At 44.3% G+C, this 22,893-nt stretch overlaps 1 protein-coding gene across 2 annotated transcripts in view; it reads left to right on the forward strand.

The window, feature by feature from the left end:
- STK26 (serine/threonine kinase 26) overlaps positions 1 to 22,893 on the forward strand; it is a gene marked incomplete at its 3' end in the record, with an annotated part of 321,958 nt that overhangs the window by 284,205 nt on the left and 14,860 nt on the right. Inside the window, exons 9-10 of one of the 2 annotated variants that reach the window (XM_082264444.1) lie at positions 949 to 1,011; positions 6,538 to 6,678. In XM_082264444.1, the coding sequence (XP_082120570.1) occupies positions 949 to 1,011; positions 6,538 to 6,678 (204 nt within the window). Of the gene's footprint in view, positions 1 to 948; positions 1,012 to 6,537; positions 6,679 to 22,893 lie in introns of those variants that run through there. The other variant, XM_082264443.1, reaches the window with a different exon arrangement.

The following is a 22,893-nucleotide window of genomic DNA, read 5'->3' on the forward strand; positions in this document are numbered from 1 at the left end:
CTTAGATCAGTGTGTGTCTTTTTATTCAGTTATCTCTTCTTTCATGTGGCCTTCCATTGGTCGTTGGCAGCTTCTCCTCTCTAGTTCAGAGCTGAGTCTTAAGGCCAGTACACACCATAAGAAAATCGGAAGGGAAATTTCGTCCGAACGATCTGCCGATTTTCGGATTGTTAGTATAGTGCTTTCGACAGCCGATTACGGATTTTCAGACAAAAACTGGATGTGCAGGCTATAAAATTTTTATCGTACGTTAACACATCCGATTTTCGCTTAGTACAGTTTTCGTCTGAAAAAAATCTTTATAGCAAGACTAGGCATGCTCAGAAACGAAAGAACACATACAAAACAATTCAACACATGACATCACTTAAGTAGAATTCTGTCGTACGGGAAATTTTGTATGAAAATAACCTCTTCACTTTAAACATGAGACTAGCATGCAACAAAAAACGGACGACAGATCGTTCGATAATCTAATCGTGTGTACGGGTCCCTTTAGTCCCTGAAAAAGCACAATTCCCAGTTCTGCCAGTGGCTGTTGTCCATTCCTTAGTTGGACAGCTTTTGGATGTCCTGACTGTTTCTGAATTCCTGTGTCCCTCAATGGATGAGCGAGATTATTTTTCTTACTGTAAAAACTTTCTTTGCATCATGCTAAAGCATATTGGATAGAGAAGGTGTTATATGGGGGCTGGTTTACATATTTTCTGTTTGCGAGTATCCTAACCTACTGTAGGGTGCAGTAAACCCATTTCTAAATTCTTGTCTCAATGTACTGCAAGAAAAATGATTTTTTGGTAAGTACAAAAATCTTGGTTTTCTTACTGGATGTGTGACATATAAGAACTGTCCTTGCAATGGATGCATGTGTGTCATGTCTTAGAATAGGTAAACCAAAGAAATCTGGCTGTATAACATGCATATAACCTTTCTTCATTTGCCTTTCAGGATCAAGAACTTGTGAAAACCCTAAGCTCTTTATCTGTAATAATTGCCCCAGTGTTTGCTGAGGTATGTTTTTTTGTTTTATTTACTATTGTGGCTGTTTAAATTATATAAATTTGTAAGTGTTTATTAAAAGCTCCCTTGCAGTTTGCATTCAGGGGAAGTTTTAATATCTTAATTGTATTTATGCTGCGTAAGTGTTTTCTGTTTACTATGAAAATTGTATAGTGCGTTTTACCTTGTTAATCCCTTCTGACATTCGTTACAAAATTATGGGGATTTTTATATTAGGGTTGGTACAAAGCGGGAATAAATCTATTCATTTTAGCCATAAAATAATAATGTAACTGTTATTCGGCAGCACCTGCCAGTTGCATTTTCTCTGTTTCAATTAAAGTGGGGAGTTTAACGCTCTATATCTGGATTCACAACTTAAGTGGTTCTAAAGGCAGAATATTTTCTATCTTAATGCATTTCCTGCATTAGGATAAATTCCAGTGGAACTACCGCTCCATCAGCAGGTTCAATATCTATCTTGATCCAGCACTGTACCCATCTGCAACAGAAGTGGTCTTTCTCGCACTCTTTGAACAGAGAGGCAGCAACGGAAACCATTGGCTCCTCCTGCTTTCAATCAAATCTTGAGAGCGGTGGGCGAGTCCTAGGCAAGGCGCATGTGTCTTTTGAGCCTGCAGGTGCATCCCATGGAGTGCTGGCAGGTTACCCCAGAAGATGAGTATCTGGCCGCCTTTTGCAGTACTATTGCACAGAGCCGGTAAGTGTATAAAATGTTTAAAAAAAAAAAAAAGGCCCTAAAATGACAGGACAAATACTCCAACTGACTTTTTTTTTTTTTTTAAATGTAATTTTTTCATTTCACTGTTGTGGCGGTGATCAGGAATACTGACTAGTGACATTGTAAAAAAATTAATACATTTAAATTTTATTTCTTTACATCCTGTCACAGTAGTTCAGTGTCACCATAGTGACGCTGTACTAAGTGATTATCACGGTTATAAGCAATAGTTAACTGCTATTAATGGCTTTATTAGCATGAAAGCTTGCTTACTGTTGAGATGCTGTAATTGGCTACAGCTAATCGCATGGTACAGGGTGCTGTGATTGGCCCAGGTACCATGTGATAGCTGTGGGCCAATTGGAATGAAAGCCAGTCATGGCTGTTTTGTTTACATTGTAAGCATGTTATTGCTATGGCTAATTGGTGATCACAAAATCCCCCGACCGCTGTACTAAGCGTAATCCGTTGTGTCCCCTGGACACAGCAGTCACGGGATTGCGCCACTGCACATGTACACCGTAACAAACTAGTATGTCGCAGTGCCTGCAGCTGCCTCCTACTCACAGTATAATTACTGTGAGCAGGTCGGCAAGTGGGTAACTTCGATGAGGTGCATTATAGAATGGTTATGTATTATACACACTAATCATTAAATGTTTGTCATAACAATTTTACTGATAAAACTCTGATTCACTAATTGAATATGATTCGTCAGAGATTGTTAAATTTTTCCCTCTTTTACGGAGGTGTTGGTGTTCTTCTCTTTATGCCAGTCAAAGGTGTTCTCAGGTTTTGAGTCATCTCTTTTCTTTGAGCCCATTTCTGCCTTGTTTGTGTGTGCGTGTATAGATATATATACTCAGAGGTGCGCATCTTCGCTGGGCTCCTGATTCAAATACGATTATCCTATCTTCGATTCGGCGATGAATCTCGCTTAATGCCCACGTTTTAATCTATGCAGTCAGAAGAACTCCATGTTTTTTTTTTAATTGTTTTTAGCGCAATATCCTATTTGGGGAGGGTAATTCTCATAACCATCCCTAAAGAGGGCTACAAGTTATTTACTTTCAGCTGCAGAGAACAAAGGAGCATTCTTTACACCTAGAGAAAAACAGAAAAGAGTCTTTGCCATAAGAGCTGTAAAAATGTGGAATAGACTGTGTCTCTCACAAACTAGTTCGTTGCTCAGCAGATTGTTTTAACAAAGACTTGAAATGCTTTTCTGTCCTAAATGCACAAAATATAAATGACAGTGACAGAGGGATGGTGGTGGGGAGGAATGGGATCAGGCGGAGGGACGGTGGTGGGATGGGAACAGGCAGAGGGACGGTGGTGGGAGGATTGGGATCAAGCAGAGGGATAGTGGTGGGAGGATTGGGATCAAGTGGAGGGATGTGATCAGGCAGAGGGATGGTGGTGGAGGGATGTGATCAGGCAGAGGGATGGTGGTGGAGGGATGTAATCAGGCAGAGGGTTGATGGTGGAGGGATGTAATCAGGCAGAGGGATGGTGGTGGAGGGATGTAATCAGGCAGAGGGGATGGTGGTGGGAGGGATGTAATCAGGCAGAGGGGATGGTGGTGGGAGGGATGGGATCAGGCGGAGGGATGGTGGTGGGATGGATGGGATCAGGCGGAGGGATGTAATTAGGCAGAGGGGATGGTGGTGGGAGGGATGTAATCGGGCAGAGGGTATGGTGGTGGGAGGAATGGGATCAGGCGGAGAGATGGTGGAGGGAGGGATGGGATCAGGCAGAGGGATGTGATCAGGCAGAGGGATGGTGGTGGGAGGAAGGAGATCGGGCAGAGGGATGGTGGTGGGAGGAAGGCTATTGGGCAGAGGGATGGTGGTGGGAGGAAGGAGATCGGGCAGAGGGATGGTGGTGGGAGGAAGGAGATCGGGCAGAGGGATGGTGGTGGGAGGAAGGATAATCGGGCAGAGGGATGGTGGTGGGAGGAAGGATAATCGGGCAGAGGGATGGTGGTGGGAGGAAGGATAATCGGGCAGAGGGATGGTGGTGGGAGGAAGGATAATCGGGCAAAGGGATGGTGGTGGGAGGAAGGATAATCGGGCAGAGGGATGGTGGTGAGAGGAAGGATAATCGGGCAGAGGGATGGTGGTGGGAGGAAGGATGATCGGGCAGAGGGATGGTGGTGGGAGGAAGGATGATCGGGCAGAGGGATGGTGGTGGGAGGAAGGATGATCGGGCAGAGGGATGGTGGTGGGAGGAAGGAAGATCGGGCAGAGGGATGGTGGTGGGAGGAAGGAAGATCGGGCAGAGGGATGGTGGTGGGAGGAAGGAAGATCGGGCAGAGGGATGGTGGTGGGAGGAAGGAAGATCGGGCAGAGGGATGGTGGTGGGAGGAAGGAAGATCGGGCAGAGGGATGGTGGTGGGAGGAAGGAAGATCGGGCAGAGGGATGGTGGTGGTGGGAGGAACGGGATCAGTGACACTGGCACTTACTCGCTTTCAGTGTCAGTCGATTCCCCCTCCTCCATGCTCCCATGTGTCTGTGCTTCTCCTCTGCCTTCCGGTGCATCCAGTGATCCTTCTGCTGACGTGGGGTCTCCTCGAGCTCTTCCTCCTCCTTTACTCTACTGGCTGTCAGCTCATAACATAAGACTTTCTCTGTCGCTCATTGACAGACGTAGTCCTCCTTGATTAATATCAACTCTGGTTATACTGCCCTCTACAGGAGTAGGACTAGACAGGAAAGAAAACGTTCTGGCCACACCTTAGGGGCAGTCCCATAGGGTATATCCTCTCACTTCCTGCTACAGGATATCAGTTTTTTTCTGTCTAGTTAGGAGTAAGGACCTAAGTTCCTTGCTGGGATCTTTGGTCCTGGCAAGATTTTTTAGAAATACTTTTTTAGGCAGCTTTTCTTCTCCAGTGTTCCTGTGAGATCTTCAAGCACTTATATTGCGTGGTGTGAATCGTTGGAGTTTTCCCCCACGTACCTATTCGGTGACCCGAATCTTGGCTTTTTCTGCAAAAAGGGGTTGAGCAGAAACTATCCTTGAGCACTATCAAGGGTCAGGTTTCAGCATTAGCAATCTTCTTCCAGAAGCCTCTGGCTACTCATTCCTTGGTGCGGAATTTCATCCAGGGGGTGCAGCACTTGGCTCCGCCAGTGCGCGCGCCCTTACCACCCTGGGATCTTAATTTGGTGTTGTCGGTTCTTCAGAAACCTCCCTTTGAAAATATCAGGGAGATTCCCTTGCTTAGATTATCCCAGAAGGTGGCCTTCTTGGTGGCTATCACTTCTGCACGCAGGGTGTCAGAACTGGCTGCATTATCGTGTCATTCCCCATATCTGGTGATTCATAGGGATAAGGTGGTTCTTCATCCGAAAGCCATCTTTTCTTCCTAAGGTGGTTTCAGATTTTCATCTGAATGAAGATATTGTGCTACCTTCCTTGTGTCCTAAGCCCAATCATCCTCGGGAATGTGTGTGGCATTCCTTGGATGTAGTTCGGGCAATCAGGGTATACCTGAAGACTACGGAATCGTTCCGTAAAACGGATTCACTTTTTGTGATCACGGTTGGCCCCAGAAAGGGGTTGCCTGCACCTGCCGCTACTATCTCCAAAGGGATTAGACAGACGGTGGTACAGGCTTATTCTATTAAGGGTCGGAATCCTCCGTTCCCTGTTAAGGCGCACTCCACTCGAGCGCTCAGTACTTCCTTGGCCTTCCGCCATCAGGCGTCAGTGGTCCAGGTGTGCAAGGCGGCTACCTGGTCGTCGGTGCATACCTTTTACAAAATTTTATAAAGTTGATGTGATGGCATCATCGGATGCCTCTTTTGGCCGCAAGGTTTTGCAGGCCGCAATTTGAGGAGACCGGTGGTCTACCTCGAGGGTTTTTTTCCGTTGGAATTTCAGTTGAGTCTCATCTTTTGATTGATGAGCCTTTAAAACTTCTAGTTGGCACCGGTTGGGCCTTCTAGATTGGATTTTGATTTCCATTTTCCCACCCCTCATTTGTGGCACTGCTTTGGGACGTCCCGAGTTGATATTAATCAAGGAGGACTACGTCTGTCAATGAGCGATAGAGAAAAATTGATTTTTGTAAGATCTTACCGTAAAATCCTTTTCTCTTAAGCTCATTGACAGACGTAGTACCCGCCCCTCTGTTTTTGAGTTGGGTTGGGTTAAATTCTCTGACACTGCTTTGTGACATAACTGATATCCTGTAGCAGGAAGTGAGAGGATATACCCTCTGGGACTGCCCCTAAGGTGTGGCCAGAACGTTTTCTTTCCTGTCTAGTCCTACTCCTGTACAGGGCAGTATAACCCGAGTTGATATTAATCAAGGAGGACTACGTCTGTCAATGAGCTTAAGAGAAAAGGATTTTACGGTAAGATCTTACAAAAATCCATTTTTCTGCTCCAATGTCCATCTGGAAGTCACCATCCAGGCTCTGCCTCTGTGTTTCCCCAGGAGAGGCAGAGCACTGCACAGAGCGCCAGATGACGTCATCGGCAACCGATTTGGACTCTCCACATCGATGCAGAATCGTAAACGTCTGAATATCGATGCTGCAATTATTTTCAACATACCTAAAATAAGTGTCTGGTATTGATGTGGTAAGGTAACCACATTCAGGATTAGGCAGTTGTATTGCCTATAGCCATACAGTATATTCACTGGCTTTATGCCTGTTGGAAAGCATTAACTGCATCTTTTGCAGAGCCCCCTCTGTATGACTGATAATATTTAATGCAAAAGTGATCCAATGCTCTAATACAAGTTAACCTCCTGTCTAACCTGGGGGTGTTCTCTTCACAGCTTAAACAGCAAGACAGGAATAATGTTGTGAGGAAAAATGCCATTGAAGAATTAGAAAAGAGTATGAACCAGGCAGAAGCTATTGATCCTGGAATTACTGACAAGATGGTAAAAAAACTTATGGAAAAATTCCAGAAGTGAGTATTTTACTTGTGAAAATAACTAGTTAAAGCGCTATGGATGTATGAAAAAAGACAGATGTGAGCTATTGTTATTAGATCAATGTGTCTAAACTGTATGCTTGATGTTTGTGATGGAATATGGGAACATGTGAAAAGGCTCCCATTACTTTAAGATGATAGAATGAAAAAATGTAGTTTACTTAATTTCATTGCTATGCGTTGCATTTTTATAAATTAAAGAACTCCCAAACTCGTTTTTTTTTTTAACACTGTTTAAAGTGTTTTCTTTTGTCAGTGGAGATTTGTATGTGTTGTGCACAGACTGAAAATAGCATCCGGACCTTTGTCAACAGGCTTTTTTGTGTCAGATGGATTTTTTTATTCTTAGACAAGTCTGTGGGTTTGCAAAACCTGCTTGAAGCCCGCCAAGGTAGTCCTACTGTGAGAATAGAAAAAGAAAAGAGGGCACAGGGCCTAGTGCATTATCCAACAGATTTATTAAATATGAATAAAATCTTAAAGATGTCTACTTTCAATCATAAGTTAAAAACACTCGTCAGTGGTTTGAATCACTGAACCTGGGAAAGGGGAGGTTTTGGATGAGACCCCCTCAGGTTGACTCATTTCGAAGGACTGGCCGCCTTCAGAGCCTAGCTTGAAATGGCTTAATTCACAGAACTTATACCCTACAGACACACCCACAACATGAGATCCATGGGATGGAATGAGGAAGGGCTAAGAGGTGAAGTGAACCAACCACATGAGCACCACAAAAATTCAAAAACACTCAAGGCAGATATGCAGCTACCAGGTGAATGACAAATGCACATGCTGCATTATAATACAGGACCCCCAACAGTCAAAATCATCACATCTGTACTACACTCCAACCCCTAGCAATGAGTGACTACATCATTAGCAAAGAGCGAAGGGATCCAGAGATAACTGTATTGTAAACATAGTATCACTGTGTGTGTGCTTACCATAACGATGCAAGTGGCCCAACGGGGAAAGGAATGTGAAGCACTCATTTGCTGAGGGAGTCGCTTGGGTGTTCGCCGGTATAACACAGCGTGGTTCTGCTGTGTGGAACACAAGCCTTACCGAAAAACCCGGAAATAGGGCCGGAAATATGTTCCAGAGAGCACTTTCTGCTGCTATGTGTGTCCTTTATCCTCGCCATCTTAGTGAAGACCAAAATGTAGAGGTCAAAGTTCCGTATTCTCGGAAAACAAAGTGAAATGTAGATGTCACATGTGTTCAGTGGAGTGAAATCAGTAATTTCTCTTTCCTTCATTGACGAACACAGCTCCTGATCTTAACCATTGGGTTATACTGTCCCCTACATTAGTAGGACACTAGTCCCAGAGAGTATACCCCCCCCTGCTATAGGTACTGTTTTTTTTTCTGCTTAGTCAGGAGTAAGAACCCTGTTCCTTGCTGGGATGTTTGGTCCTGGCAATTTTTTTCCTTTTTAGATTTTTTTTTTTCCTGTTGTTTTTTTTTTTTTTTTCCCTCCGAGATCGATAATCAACTGCCTGACTGGGCGACGGGCTGGATAATCTAGATCCAGTGGTCATTCCAGTCTGGCCAATGAGCGCGTGCAGACCTCGGCTCCTGTTGCCTCGCGAAAACACATCACATACAAACGAGTTTTGGCCTGCGTCGCAGCGTTCCTCCTGGCCAACAGCCCCCCATTTCGAAGGAGAAGAGGATCTGTCTGAGTGCTGTCTGCCTGGTTCCTGGTATGGCAAGTAGTTGTCCCCCCCTCCCCCTGGAGGGTTTTGGGGTGGATGTGGGCCCCTCTATGGGACGATCAGACCACCAGGTTCCCCTCCTTCCCGTTAAGCACCCCCATCTGTGTCTAGTGGTCCCTGTGGGCCATCTAGCCCCCCCCCCCCCCCAATACCTATGCTGGGGTTGGGGGGTGGTCTAGCCCACCTCCTGGGGCAGGGTACTGTACTGGCGATAGGGGGGTGCTGCAACCGGGCGATCAGCTGTGGGGGGGCTTTACCTGGTGGGGGCTCCTGCCAGGGTCTTGCCTGTGCATGTTTCTGAGGCCTAGGGATCTCTCTTGCGTCCTTGGGAGCTTTGTGGTGCTGCCATTTTCTTGTAGCCTGTGTGCTGTAATGCACGTCGGTCACGTTTGTATAGTTCGGTGGCCATTTTGCTGTAGGCCGACATTGGAACTAGTGGCGGCCATGACAGTGGAGCCTCTCTGGGTGGTGATTTCGGCTGTTGGAAGCCCCTCCTCATCCCCTGGTGTTGGCTCCTGGGTCTTTTCATTCCCTGGACGCTGCACATGGAGTGAAGGTTTTCCTGGTGCTGCTGGTGCTTGTTCTGTGGGGTGGTGAGTCTGGTGGAGTCCTCTCCCCCTCTGCTGCAGGATTGGTGCTCTGTTACTGGCAACCGGATGATGCTGCGAGAGCGGTGGGGATGTCCCTTAGCAATGTTTTGCACTTTTTTTTGTGGGGTACTCTTTATTAACTCATGGAGTCTTTGGAGTCTTTTTTCTATTTTTCTAAGGAAAAAAATACAAAAAATTTCATAGAGACCCCAATGACTACAAAGCAGGAAATGTATACACATGGCAGGATTTATTGAAAGAAGGGAATATTTAATCTAAAGGATCCTCACCAGAGAGGAACATATTCCTCAACACACCCTCCTATCTTGAGGATACACCTTTAGCTAGCATTTCCCATCAAAATACCCAGGTGGAAGAACAGCGGTATCCTAGAACACCCCAGTGTAATGTACTAACACATAATCGTTTTGAACCAATTAGAAACTACTTCCCCTCTCCCAATCATAGAGGACCACCTCCCTACAGGAATTATGGCTATTATCATAACTCCCCACACAGAGGGGATTTTTGGAACCGAGGTCAAGGCAGACCACCATGGAGAGGACACAGGGGAAAGGGGGGTTGCTGGGGACCTCTGAGAGCTCAGCCCCATTATTGGAGACCCAGGGGCTACTCCAGGGGCCCACCCATGTATGAACCCCAAGGAGCAGAAAGAAAAGAGGATGTAGAGGAGGCAAAAAAAGAGAAAACTAGGAACATGAATTTTTAATCGAAGTGATACAGTATTTGATGAGGAAGAATTAAAGATTTTAGACTTAGGATTAAAGTATGAACCACCTAAAAATATTGATATGTTTCAAGCATATATAGTTGTACAGAAATTCATAAGAAAATTAAACCTAAAATACATTTTAATAAAAATATAGATGAATCATATAAGGAAAATGTTATTGCCCCACACAGGCAGTGGTCTCAAGAATAAATCCACATTCAACCCACAGAATAAAAATAACCAATGCCTCGATGTATTTAAAATGGTGGTGGAACAGGATATTGAACATATCAGTATACATCCAGTTAGAGGCAATAGACATATACAACAAGGAATCCGTGCCCTTGAGAAGAAAGACGTAATTAGGCCAGCAGACAAGGGGGGAGGCATTGTGATTTTAAACAAAACAGATTATATGACTGAACTTAATTGCGTAGTGAATGACCGAAATACATATGAAAAACTTAAAGGAGACCCACTGAAAAAAATTAAAGCCATGTTAGCTAAAAATCAAACAAGCATATAAAGATAACATACTGGACAAAAAAGAGGATGAGATCTTATTCCGGATGCCCCAAAAATGCCAATTATATACCAGGTACCCAAAGTACATAAAAATCCCACTAAACCACCAGGGAGACCCATCATCAATGGTGTGGAGTCGGTTTTCTAGAACTGGAGAATATTTAGATCATTTTCTCCTGCCCTTAGTAAAAAAAAAATCCACTTCTTACTTGAGAGTTGAGAGATGATAAAGATGTACTGAATTTTATTGAAGGGATTACCATTACGGAACACACCATTTTAGCGAGTGTGGGTGTGGATTCACTTTATACTAATATTAACCAAAAAGACGCCCTAGCAGCAGTCAAATGGGCACTAGAAAGATAATAAACTCCCACCATCAGATTAAATTCATGTTGGATATACTCGAAATGGCCATGGGAAATTATTTTTGGCACTCTAACAACTTTTATAAACAGATAAGGGGAGTAGCCATGGGAGCAAAATATGCTCCCACGGTAGCCAACATTTTCATGAACAAATGGGAATCAGAAGAGATTTTTAAACATCCACATTTAAAGCTTTTAAATGCTATATAGATGATATTTTTATTATATGGGAAGGACCAGTTAACACATTGGAGGATTTTATTCAACAAATGAACAATATTTATGATATCTCTTTTACGGCAAATTTTAATAAAGATTAAATTAATTTTTTAGATCTAACTTTTTCAACTTAATGAACGTATGGTTACTAAAACGTATTTTAAAACAACTGACAGGAATAGCTATATTCCAATAAACAGTGGGCACCACCCAAGGTGGCTTTCAGCAGTCCCTAAGGGACAATTTTTAAGGATAAAACGTAATTGCCATCTAGAAAGCGATTATTTGGAACAGTCCAATCCATTGAAAAGTAGATTTTTAGACAAAGGGTATAAACTTGAACAACTTAATGTATTACAACAAAAGGTCAAAGGATTGGATAGACAAAACCTATTGAAAACTAAACCCAAAAATAAAAGAACATACGAGTTGGCATTTTGCACAGAATACAATAGGCAGTACAAACAACTTGAAGGCATTATCAAAATGCATTGGCCCATACTATTAAGGGACCCGATATACAAACAAATATTACCCAACAAACCAAAATTTGTCAATAAACGACCCCCCATCTTAAAAAACAAGATTGTTAAACGTATTCCAGATCCACCAACGAAAACTGTCACGTTTTTAGACCAGGTTTTTTCCGTTGCGGCAGATGTCATTTGTCGCACCTGCAGGACTAAAAATAAAACAAAGGTAACTCGTTTTAAGTCCAATACCACAAAACAACAATACGAGATAAATGTACTACTTGTGGAAGTACACACGTGACTTACCTTCTCTAATGCGAATGTGAACTCCAATACGTGGGTAGAACCACAAGGGAGTTGCGTGTTAGACTTGGAACACGTCAACAACCTCAAAAATGGTTTTCAGAAACATAGCCTGTCTAACCACTTAATTTTGCACCAAAATAATAAAGATCCAAGTAAACTCAAATTTTGCGCAATAGACAAAATAGAGAGACACTGGAGGGGAACGAATATGAAACAAGCCATCTCCCTAAACGAGACTAGGTGAATTCATAAATTATGACACCCAAAGGATTGAATGTGGAAATAGACAACTGTTTTATAAGTGATTTTTAATACTCACATATTTATAAGCTTTTAGGGATGAATTTTATTGTAATGTAATCTGGAGACATAGATAAGAGGGCAGATGGATCGATTATTAAACTGTACAGGTCTGCTAGTAAACATGGTGCATTTATAGTATATTGTATTTTATTGTTTGGAGTAGTAATATAATATGATATTGCATTATGCATGCATTTTTAACACAGGGCTTGACAAATTTGCCTGAAATCTAGGAGCCAGCTAAAAAAGTTAGGAGCCAGTTTTTTTTTTTTTAAACTAAGTGCCGGTTCACACTCATGCGGCTGCGGCGATCGCATATAATATCGGAGCGCACTGCTCCTTCATTACATGCGATCGGCTGTGCGGTGCGAGTTTAGCCATACACTTTGTATGGCTAAATTCGCACCGCACCCGCAGCAAAGACGCTCAGGACCCTTTTTTGCAGCCGCATCAGGATCGGATTGCACAGCGGTTCACATTTGTGCGATCCGATCCTGTGCGAACTGCAAGATCGCACTGCGATATGCGATCAAACTGGGGGTGTCATTAAGATTACATTGACACCCCCAGCGTATCGCATATGGCAGTGTGAACTGCCAGGGGCGCGCTTGCGATGCGGGAACATGCTGCGAATTCGCAGCCTTCCCGCATCGCATAAGTGTGAACCGGGGCTTACAACCAAGCTTTATTTAATAAAACGGATACTAAATTTACAAATAAATACGACTAGAACTCCACTCTCTTCTATAGCGCAATTGGATGGAAACAGACTGTCTGTCTCTTTCCATCCGATGCCATCTGATCCGATCAACGGGATGGATAGAAAATAGAACCACCATCCGTCTGTTTTTGGCGGACAGGATCAGATGGCGGCAGATTACTGCTCCATAGAGGAGACTGAAGGGTCCGATCAGGTCTGCCTGAAAAACTGACAGGCGGACCTGATCAGACAGCCCGTGTGAAAGGGGCCTTAGGCTGTGGTATGGCGATGAGGAAAAAAAAAAAAAAAAAAAATGATATAATATATATATATATATATATATCAATTTTTTTTTTCTTTTTTAAATAAGAATTGGAAAAAAAAAAACGTATTTTTTTTTAATAATTTAAAAAAAAAAAAGAGAAAATTATTTAATTTTTTTTACATTTAAAAAATAAATTAATAATAATAACCATTAAGCAAAGGTAGCTGGACAGAGAGATGAAGCCTTAAAAAAACTTTCCTCTCATTTCCTCTTTGGAAGGAGATGGAAAGGCATTAAGAACATGCATTACTCCCGGCCACCACAAGAGGGCGCCAGTTCCCCTAGCCTTTCTCATCTCACAGAAGAAGGCCGAAAAGCCGGGGCCTCAATTTTTGGACAGCGCGGAAGTCCGTGCACTCGAGGAGAAGGTGGGGGGCTCAAAAGGGACAGGACACCCTATGCAGGGCACCCCAGGCGCCAGGTCGCTAATTCTAGTCGCAAATGCGACCTGGCGCCCGGGTTTGTCGAGCCCTGTTTTAACACATGCCCACTAGTGACCACTGTGGTTTTTAAGCATGGTAAAAGAATAATATTCAATGGATAAGTATAGAAATGTTTATATGGCCCATCAATATATTTTCTAGAAGTACAATACGAGATATAATGATTGAAATAAGGTCCTTTAGTATAATTAAGAGGATTCAGGGACACTTCCGACCAGCACTGAGGATGTATAATACAGCAAAGGTGTACTAGGAGCAGCAGTGAAACTTTTTAAGCTTAGTGCACGCTCTCTATGCCAGCAATTTTCAACGCCCAGAGGGAGGGCAAAATGCAGCGTCTAGCAAGGCAGAGAGCATGCGACGGACAACGTCCTTTTCTGCTACTGGTACTTCCGGTCGGTGGAACGCACGCTGTGGGAGCAGCATCCACCGGACCATACAGACATAGAGCCAGTTTTAACTTTATTTTTGTAAGTGCAATTCACTTTTTTTTCTCTAATAAATCTTCTTGAACGTACTTCACCATGGCGAGAATTGTTGTTCTTTGAATGAGGGGAGAGTTGTTTTTCTTTGAATGAGGGGAGATACAGCCAGCGGCATTTTTCCAGCAGCCCCTGCAGTGAGATATAGACACAGCGGTGGATCACCAGCCAACAGCATCTGAGTATAAGGCCATATACTCAGAGTACCGGTGAGTTGGGATACCTAAGGGGGAGCACCAGCACTTTTTTACAAGAGCGGAGCACTAAAGCACCTTTACAGCACAGTCACTTTAGGAATTGTGGGCACTAATTCAAAGACATTGGATTCTATAATTGGAGGACATTTATTGATTTTTTGATTTATTGATTTTTCACGCAAGCTTTAGCACTTTTTTTGCACCCAGCACTTTATTCATATATGTATTATGTTTGTTATTTATGTGAATGCTAATTTATATATTGTGAATACTATTTATATGTGAATACTAATTTATATATTGGAAAGATTTTTGCACTGGAGGCGGTGCTGGCTTACACACTTTCACTTTAAAGGCACAAACGCCTTATTTGACAGCAGCAGCCGCCATTATATATTATATATTTTTTCATATATGCGCACACTTTTTATTTACACTTGTAGAACCATAAGCACTAGGACTTTTCCTTCATTTATTTAAGCCTTTTTATTGTCCCCAAGAAAGGAGACAAGGTGTGTCCAATCCTGGACTTCAAGGCACTGAATTGCTTTGTGCGGGTACAGAAGTTCAGAATGGAGTCCATTCCCACGGTAGTGACATCCCTGCATCAGGGGGGATTTCTTTGCCTCTATCGACATCAAGGATGCTTACCTACACATTTGAATATGGGACGGTCACCAGTGCTTCCCCCTGCTTTGTCGTGTGAGAGGAGCATTATCAGTTTGTGGCATTACCCTTTGGTCTCTCCTCTACTCTTCGGGTCTTCACAAAATTGTTGGCCCCAGTGCTAGAATTGTTCCATCAGCAGGGGATCGCAGTACTGGGGTACTTGCTCTGATGGACAACGTGGAGATCACTATACACACTCTGAGGGAGTTCCGCTGGATTCTGAATTTTCAGAAGTCTGCTCTGGTTCCTTCCACAAACCTGGACTATCTGGCTCTGACTCTGGACTCTGCTCTAGCCAGTGTTCCTTCCTCTGGACTAACGCCAAACTGCAGGCTGCAATTTATCTTCTGCTGTCCAGCAGAAGGTCATCCCTCTGGAATTGCATGCGGGTGCTGAGCTTGAAGGTCTCTACCTTTTTTGAGGCAGTTAGGTTTGCACAGTTCCATACGGAGTCCTTGCAAAGGGAGATTCTGGCCAAATGGGACAAGTGTTCGCAGTCTCTGGACAATCCAATCTGGCTGAGCCTGGGAATAAGAGGGTCCCTTTTCTGGTGGCTTCACTCCCCCATCTCTTCAACAGGACATATCCTTTCTCTCCTTGTAATGGACAGTGGTCACCATGGATGCCAGCCTGTCCGGGTGGGGAAGCATCCTAGGCTAAAACTCTGCTAAGGGAGTCTGGACACTGGAAGAATCCAGACTACGGATCAGTGTCCTGGAACTCTGAGCGATCAGACTGTGCCTGGATCATGGGACAAATCGTTTTCAGGGGTGTCCGGTAGGAATTCAATCAGACAATGCCATGGCCGCCAATCACTAGGGGGCCACAAGAAGTGTTTTGGCTGCTCTGGAGGTAGCCGGCATTCTACAGTTTGCAGAACGTTTTGTTCCAGCCCCATCCGCCCTACACATTCCAGGGGTGGAAAACTGTCAGGTGGATTATCTCAGTCGGCAGGCGTTGGACCAAGGGGAATGGTCCCTTTTTATCTGGATGTGTTTCATAACTTGTGTCCGGTGGGGCACCCCCAAGGTGGATACGTTGGTGTCTCGGCTCAACAGAAAGGTGCACATAGTGCGGCTGGTCGCCGACGTCCCTTGGAGACTACCACTCGGGGAGGATCTGCTGTCCCAAGGACCAATCTTCCATCCTGCTTTAGTCACCAGCTTTGACGGCTTGGCTGTTGAATGCCAGGTGCTGATAGAGGTTTATCTGAGTCGGTGATTCCAATGCTGTTATAGAAGTCTACTTCTTGGAAGATCTACCATCGTACGTGGAACACGTACATTACGTGGTGTGGGTCTTTTGGGGTTCATCCTCTTTCTCGTGGCTCGGGTCTTGACCTTCCATCGACGGGGAGTTGAGCAGAAACTGGCTTTGAGTACCATCAAGTGGCAGGTGTCGGCCTTAGTGGTCTTCTTTCAACGACCTTTGGCCACGCACTCCTCGGTGCATACCTTTCTTCAGGGTGGTTCACAGAGATTCACAGAGATAATGTGGTTCTTTGCCCCCCGTCCGTCGTTCCTTCCAAAGGTTGTTTCGAATTTCCATTTGAATGAAGACATTTTGTTTGCCTTCCCTGTGTCCCAGGCCAAAACATCCTAAGGAAATTGCTTTGCATGCCCTAGTTTTGGTTTGGGCAATTAGGGTGTACCTGGCAACTGCAGAGTCTTTTAGGAAGTCAGACTCACTATTTGTGTTCATGGATGTGCTTTGGAAAGGGCTGTCCGCTTCCTCTGCGACCATTTCAAGATGGATCAGACAGACTGACTCAGGCCTAATCAAACAAAGGTCAGGTTCCTCCTTTCCCTGTCAAGGCACTCTACTCGGGCGCTCAGTGCTTCCTGGGCCTTCCATCAGGCGTCAGTGACGCAGGTTTGCAAAGCGGACACCTGGTTGTCTGTGCACACATTCACAAAATTTTAGAAAATGGATGTGTTTGCATCTGCGGATGCTTCTTTTGGCCGCAAGGTTTTGCAGGCTGCTGTTAGGACCTGATCCTCTTTGAGGGTGTAATGTTTTTCGGGTGGGCTATGGTTTAGCCTTGGGAAATTTTTCTTGCTGTTCCCACTCCTCATGTTTGACACTGCTTTGGGACATCCCAATAGTTAAAAAGATAAGGAGCTGTCCGTCAATGGACGAGAGAATGGAGTTTTTGCCTTAACAATATTATCCATATCTCTGATGTTCATTGACTGACAGAGAACCCACCCCTCTGTGGAATTGTAATTCTTCTGACACTGCTTGTAACAAAACTGAGTACCTATAGCAGAGAGGGGAAGTATGCTTCTTCTGCTCCAACTTCTGCTGGAGTTTCTACAACAAGGTGTAGATCGTTTGGCTCTGGACACCATCAAGGGCCAGATTTTTGCATTGGCAAATTTTTTTCCAACGCCCATTGGCTGCAAATCCTTTGGTTCACATTTTTCCGTTTAGGGGGTTCGCCACTTGGCTCCATCGGTAAGGTATCTGGTACCTCCATTTGATACTGTCGGTTCTTCAAAAACCACCTTTTGAAAATACTATCAAATGATCTGCGAGTTTCTATGGGTATAGTGAGGGTATGCCGCTAGCACCAATCACTCCCCTTAAGGTGAGTGTGTAAGCAATTAAAATTAGATTTAAGTAAAGTGCTGCGCAAAATATATCCTATAAAACATTGTATCTAGCTCCACAGTGTACAAAAATAACTATTAATATAATTTTATCATGTGCATAAACTTCCCATAAATGCAATGAATAATCCTAGTGAGATTTGAAAATCTAATAATTCAATCAAATGGAATATGGGTGTTTTTCTTTCTGATTGAGCTCCTGGTTTACCTGGTTGGCTATGTTGAGCCCTTTTTAGGAATTATGTGCATTGCTGTGTTTTTCCCACCCCTCATGTTGACACTGCTTTGGGACGTCCCAAGGGTCAAAGAAGATATTGAGTTCTGTCTGTCAATGAACAAAAGCAAACTGGATTTTTTTTCTTACCGTAAAATCCTTTTATTACAAACTTAAGTCCTATAGTAGGATGTGGGAAGTACACCCCCCTCCCCTCCCGAGGACTGCCCTAGGGGCGTAGTCAAATTTTTTTTTCCACCTAGTCCTACTCCAAAGGAGAACAGCATAACCCAAGGTCAAAGAAGATATGGAGCGGTGTCTGTCAATGAACATCAGAGAAAAGGATTTTACTGTAAGACAAAAATCCATTTTTTTATGCCCAGGTAATTTGTGGCAATTGAAAGGGGAAAAGGAAAAATATTCTACTCGGGGTAAAGCCAGAAATGTTTAATCTAGTCAGGTATTGTAGAGTGCCCCTTTTCTGGCCTATCTTTGTGAGTGGAACCCCTTTCTTTTGGCTACCCCGCCCCGAGGGAGTGTGAGTTCTTTCATTTATATTATCATCCAAGTGGGTTATCCACAGGTGTGAATGTCTTCCCCTCTGTTTTTATAGGTGCTAGCCCTAAACCAAAAATGTTACCAACTGCACCATTTGGGCATGGGTTTGCCTCCTAGTAGACTAATTTTATATACATATACACTGCTCAAAAGAATTAAAGGAACACTTGAAAAACACATCAAATCTCAATGGGGAAAATTATGCTGGATAGCTATACTGAAATGGACTGGGTAATGTGTTAGGAATGAAAGGATGCCACATTGTTTGATGGAAATGAAAATGATCAACCTACAGAGGGCTAACTTCAGACACCCTGAAAATCAAAGTGAAAAACTGATGCAGCAGGCTAGTCCATTTTGCTGAAATTTCATTGCAGCGACTCAAAACTAAGCTCCTGAACAGACTGAGGTGCAACCTGGCGGCGTTAGGTGCACCGAAACATCCCATGTCCCAGAGGTGTTCTATTGGATTTAGGGCAGACGAGCACGGGGGCCATTCAGTGGTATTCCTTCATCCTCCAAGAACTAGCTTCATACTCTCGCCACATGAGGCATGGCATTGTGGTGCACCAGGAGGAACCCAGGACCCACTGCACTAGCGTAGGGTCTGACAATAGGTCTAATGGCAGTCAGGGTGCCATTGTCTAGCCTGTAGAGGTCAGTCCGTCCCTCCATAGATATGCCTCCCCAGGCCATCACTGACTCTTTACCAAGCCAGTCATGCTGAATGATGTTACAGGCAGCATAACCTTCTCCACGGCTTCTCCAGACCCTTTCAAGTCTGTCACATGTGCTCAGGGTGAACCTGCTCTCATCTTTGAAAAGCACAGGGTGCCAGTGGCAGACCAGGCAATTCTGGTGTTAAATGGCAAATGCCGATCGAGCTCCATGGTGCAGGCAGTGAGCAGAGGGCCCACTTGAGGACGTCGGGCCCTCTGACCAAATCAGAAACGGACTTCATGAACGTGGCCTGAGACATTCACACTAGTGACCTGCTGGAGATCATTTTGTAGGGCTCTGGCAGTGCTCATCCTGTTCCTCCTTGCACAAAGGAGATACTAGTCCTGGTGGGTTAAGGACCTTATATGGCCCTGTCCAGCTCTCCTAGAGTAACTGCCTGTCTCCTGGGTTCTCCTCCATTTTCTTGAGACTGGGCTGGGAGACGCAGCAAACTTTCTGGCAATGGCATGTATTGATATGCCATCCTGAAGGAGTTTGATTGCCTGTGCTACCTCCTATAGGGTCTGGGTATCGTCTCATGTGATACTGTCCCTAGCCAAATGCAAGACAAATGAAAAACAGTCAGAAAAGATTAGTAGGGGGAAAAAATGTCTGCTGTGGCCTCCACATGTTAAACTGTTCCTGTTTTGGAGGTCGTCTCATTGTTGCCCATCTAGTGCACCTGTTAATTTTATTAACACCAAAGCAGCTGAAGCTGATTAACACCCTCTGCTAATTAAATGACCAGATCAATATCCCAAGAGGTTAATTGACCTGATGCTATACTCTGATTAAAAAGTGGTGTGAGTGTGTGTGTGTTATATCCGATCTAATATAGAGAGAGAGAGTCACTTTTTAGGGAATCTTCTGGTCTTTTTTGAGAAACATATGATGCCAATATAGGCTTTGCCCGAGTGTGTGTGTATTTTATTGTATCTTTTCATGTGACAACACTGAAGAAATGACACTTTTCTACAATGTAAAGTAGTGAGTGTACAGCTTGTATAACAGTGTAAATTTGCTGTCCCCTCCAAAATAACTCAACACACAGCAATTAATGTCTAAACCGCTGGCAACAAAAGTGAGTACACCCCTAAGTGAACATGTCCAAATTGGGCCCAAAGTGTCAATATTTTGTGTGACCAACATTATTTTCCAGCACTGCCTTAACCCTCTTGGGCATGGAGTTCACCAGAGCTTCACAGGTTGCCACTGAAGTCCTCTTTCACTCCTCCATGGCGACATCACGAAGCTGGTGGATGTTGGAGACCTTGCGCTCCTCCACCTTCCGGTTTGAGGATGCCCTATAGATGGTCAGTAGGGTTTAGGTTTGGAGACATGCTTGGACAGTCCATCACCTTTACCCTCAGCTTTTTTTTAGCAAGGCAGTGGTCATCTTGGAAGTGTGTTTGGTGTCGGTATGTTGGAATACTGCCCTGCGTCCCAGTTTCTGAAGAGAGGGGATCATGCTCTGCTTCAGCCGGCAGCACTCATGCAGCCCCAGTCCATGACACTCCTACCAGTATGCTCAACTGTAGGCAAGACAAACTTGTCTTTGTACTCCTCACCTGGTTGCCACCACACATGCTTGACACCATCTGAACCAAATAAGTTTAGTTTGGTCTCATCAGACAGGACATGGTTCCAGAAATCCATGTCCTTAGTCTGCTTGTCTTCAGCAAACTGTTTGCGGGCTTTCTTGTGCATCATCTTTAGAAGAGGCTTCCTGCTGGGACAGCCATGCAGACCAGTTTGATGCAGTGTGGGGAATATGGTTTGAGCACTGACAGGCTAACCCCCCACCACTTCAACCTCTGCAGCAATGCTGGCAGCACTCATACGTCTATATCCCAAAGACAACCTCTGGATATGACACTGAGCACGTGCACTCCACTTCTTTGGTTGACTGTCAAGGCCTGTTCTGAGTGGAACCTGTCCTGTTAAACCGCTGTATGGTCTTGACCACCGTGCTGCATCTCAGTTTCAGGATCTTGGCAATTTTCTTATAGCCTAGGCCATCTTCATGTAGAGTAACAATTCTTTTTTTCAGATCTTTAAAGAGTTCTTCGCCATGAGGTGCCATGTTGAACTTCCAGTGACCAGTATGAGAGTGTGAGAGCAATAACGCCAAATTTAGCACACCTGCTCCCCATTCACACCTGAGACCTTGTAACACTGAGTCACATGACACCAGGGAAGGAAAATAGTTTATTGGGCCCAATTTGGACATTCACTTAGGGGTTTACTCACTTTTGTTGCCAGCGGTTGAGACATTAATGGCTGTGTGAGTTATTTTGAGGGGACAGCAAATTTTACACTGTTATACAAGCTGTACACTCACTACTTTACATTGTAGAAAAGTGTGTTGTCACATGAAAAAGATGTAAAGCGCTGCGCAAACTGTTGGCGCTATATACATCCTACATAATAAAAATAATTAGGGATGCACCGAAATGAAAATTCAGGATGCCCTTGGCCGAAAACCGAAAATGACTATTTTCCCCCCAAATGATTTTAAAATGGATAGAACAGGGGCATACACCAAAAACAGGCAGCGACGTGCCCCTGTAGCTGCCACCCTGTTGCAGTATATGTACTATGATGGGTTGGCAAGTGGTTAATTTAATTGCCAATGGTATTTGTATTAAGCAGCATGAGGGGGTTAATGTATTTTCACTGATGCATTAGTGACCGACCGGTGGCAGTTAATTAACCCCTTTGTGCTGCATTAGTGGCACCAGTGTCAGTGTTAATCAACACTGGCTGCACTGATACTGGTTGCACTAATGTAGCACAAAGGGGTTAATTAACTGCCACTGGTTGGTCACTAATGCATCAGTGACAATACATTAACCCCCTCCTGCAGCATAATACAAATACCATTGGTAATTAACCTCACCTCAGCACCCCTATTCGTCGATGTGTGCCATAATAAGTCCCATGCCTGTTTCAGCTTGGAAACATGGCTGCTAAGATTCCTTTTTGCTTTCTGGCTTTGCAGCCCAGTTCTGATGAAACGCTCATTATAGTCTCTAAAGAGAGCTTGGACAACAAAGCAGATTGTTGAATGTGTTTAAGATTGCTTCAATTCCCTGCATTTTTGCAAAAATGTATTTTTTGGAAAGGCTGGTGCTGGCAGCTGAGCCAGTAGTGGGGGGTCAGTGCTAATTGGGGTAGGTATGAGGTGAGTTACATGGGGAAGTAGGCATGTCCCTGACAAAGGGGAAAAAAACAAAAAAAAAAATCTGCTTAGCTGATGGAAAAAAAAAAAAAATGCATGTCTGAGCCAGGGGGTTGAACTGCATTCCATAAGTAAGAAGTACAGCTTGACAAACTCTCGCCGGGTGCAGCTCAGCACCTCTTGAAGATATGTGTGAGAATGTGATACCGGCATCTAAGGGGGATAAGCTATAGCTGCATGAAGAATACAATGTTGCCATCAATCACATCTCAGTAGATCTGCACCGGGTTTAGGAGGAAGCTTCTGTACTGGGCAGAATGCATGTTTACGGTCATAGCAGTGCACTGCTGAGATGCTGGCCATGCTTGTCGGTTACTTTGATACACTGGACTATGTGTATGAATTAACTGACCTGACACAGGGTGGGCGAGCGGCCGCTAATAGTTATAACTATGTGAGCGCTTCACTTCCCTGTCAGCGGGACTATGTGTATGAATGAACTGACCTGACACCGGGAGGGTGGGCGAGCGGTAGCTAATAGCTATAACTATGTAAGCGCTTCACTTCCCTGTCAGGCGGGTACCCGCCCTCCCGCCTGGTGTCAGGTCAGTTCATTCATACACATCGTAGTAGGGACATCATTGAGAGGCGGGCAGCTGGCCAGAGGCGAGACTTTTCAAACCTGCGCTGCGCCCTCCTTCCTCACGGCGGCCATTAATTTCGGCATTTTTAACCTATTTTCGGCCGAAATGGGATAGGCCCATTTTCGGCCGAAAATTTCAGTGGCCGAAATTTCGGTGCATCCCTAAAAATAATAAAAAATATTTACAAAAATGTGAGAGGTGTACTCACTCTAGTG

The sequence above is a fragment of the Pelophylax lessonae genome (assembly GCF_965119305.1).
Source record: "Pelophylax lessonae genome assembly, chromosome: 7".
Classification (NCBI taxonomy): Eukaryota; Metazoa; Chordata; class Amphibia; order Anura; family Ranidae; genus Pelophylax; species Pelophylax lessonae.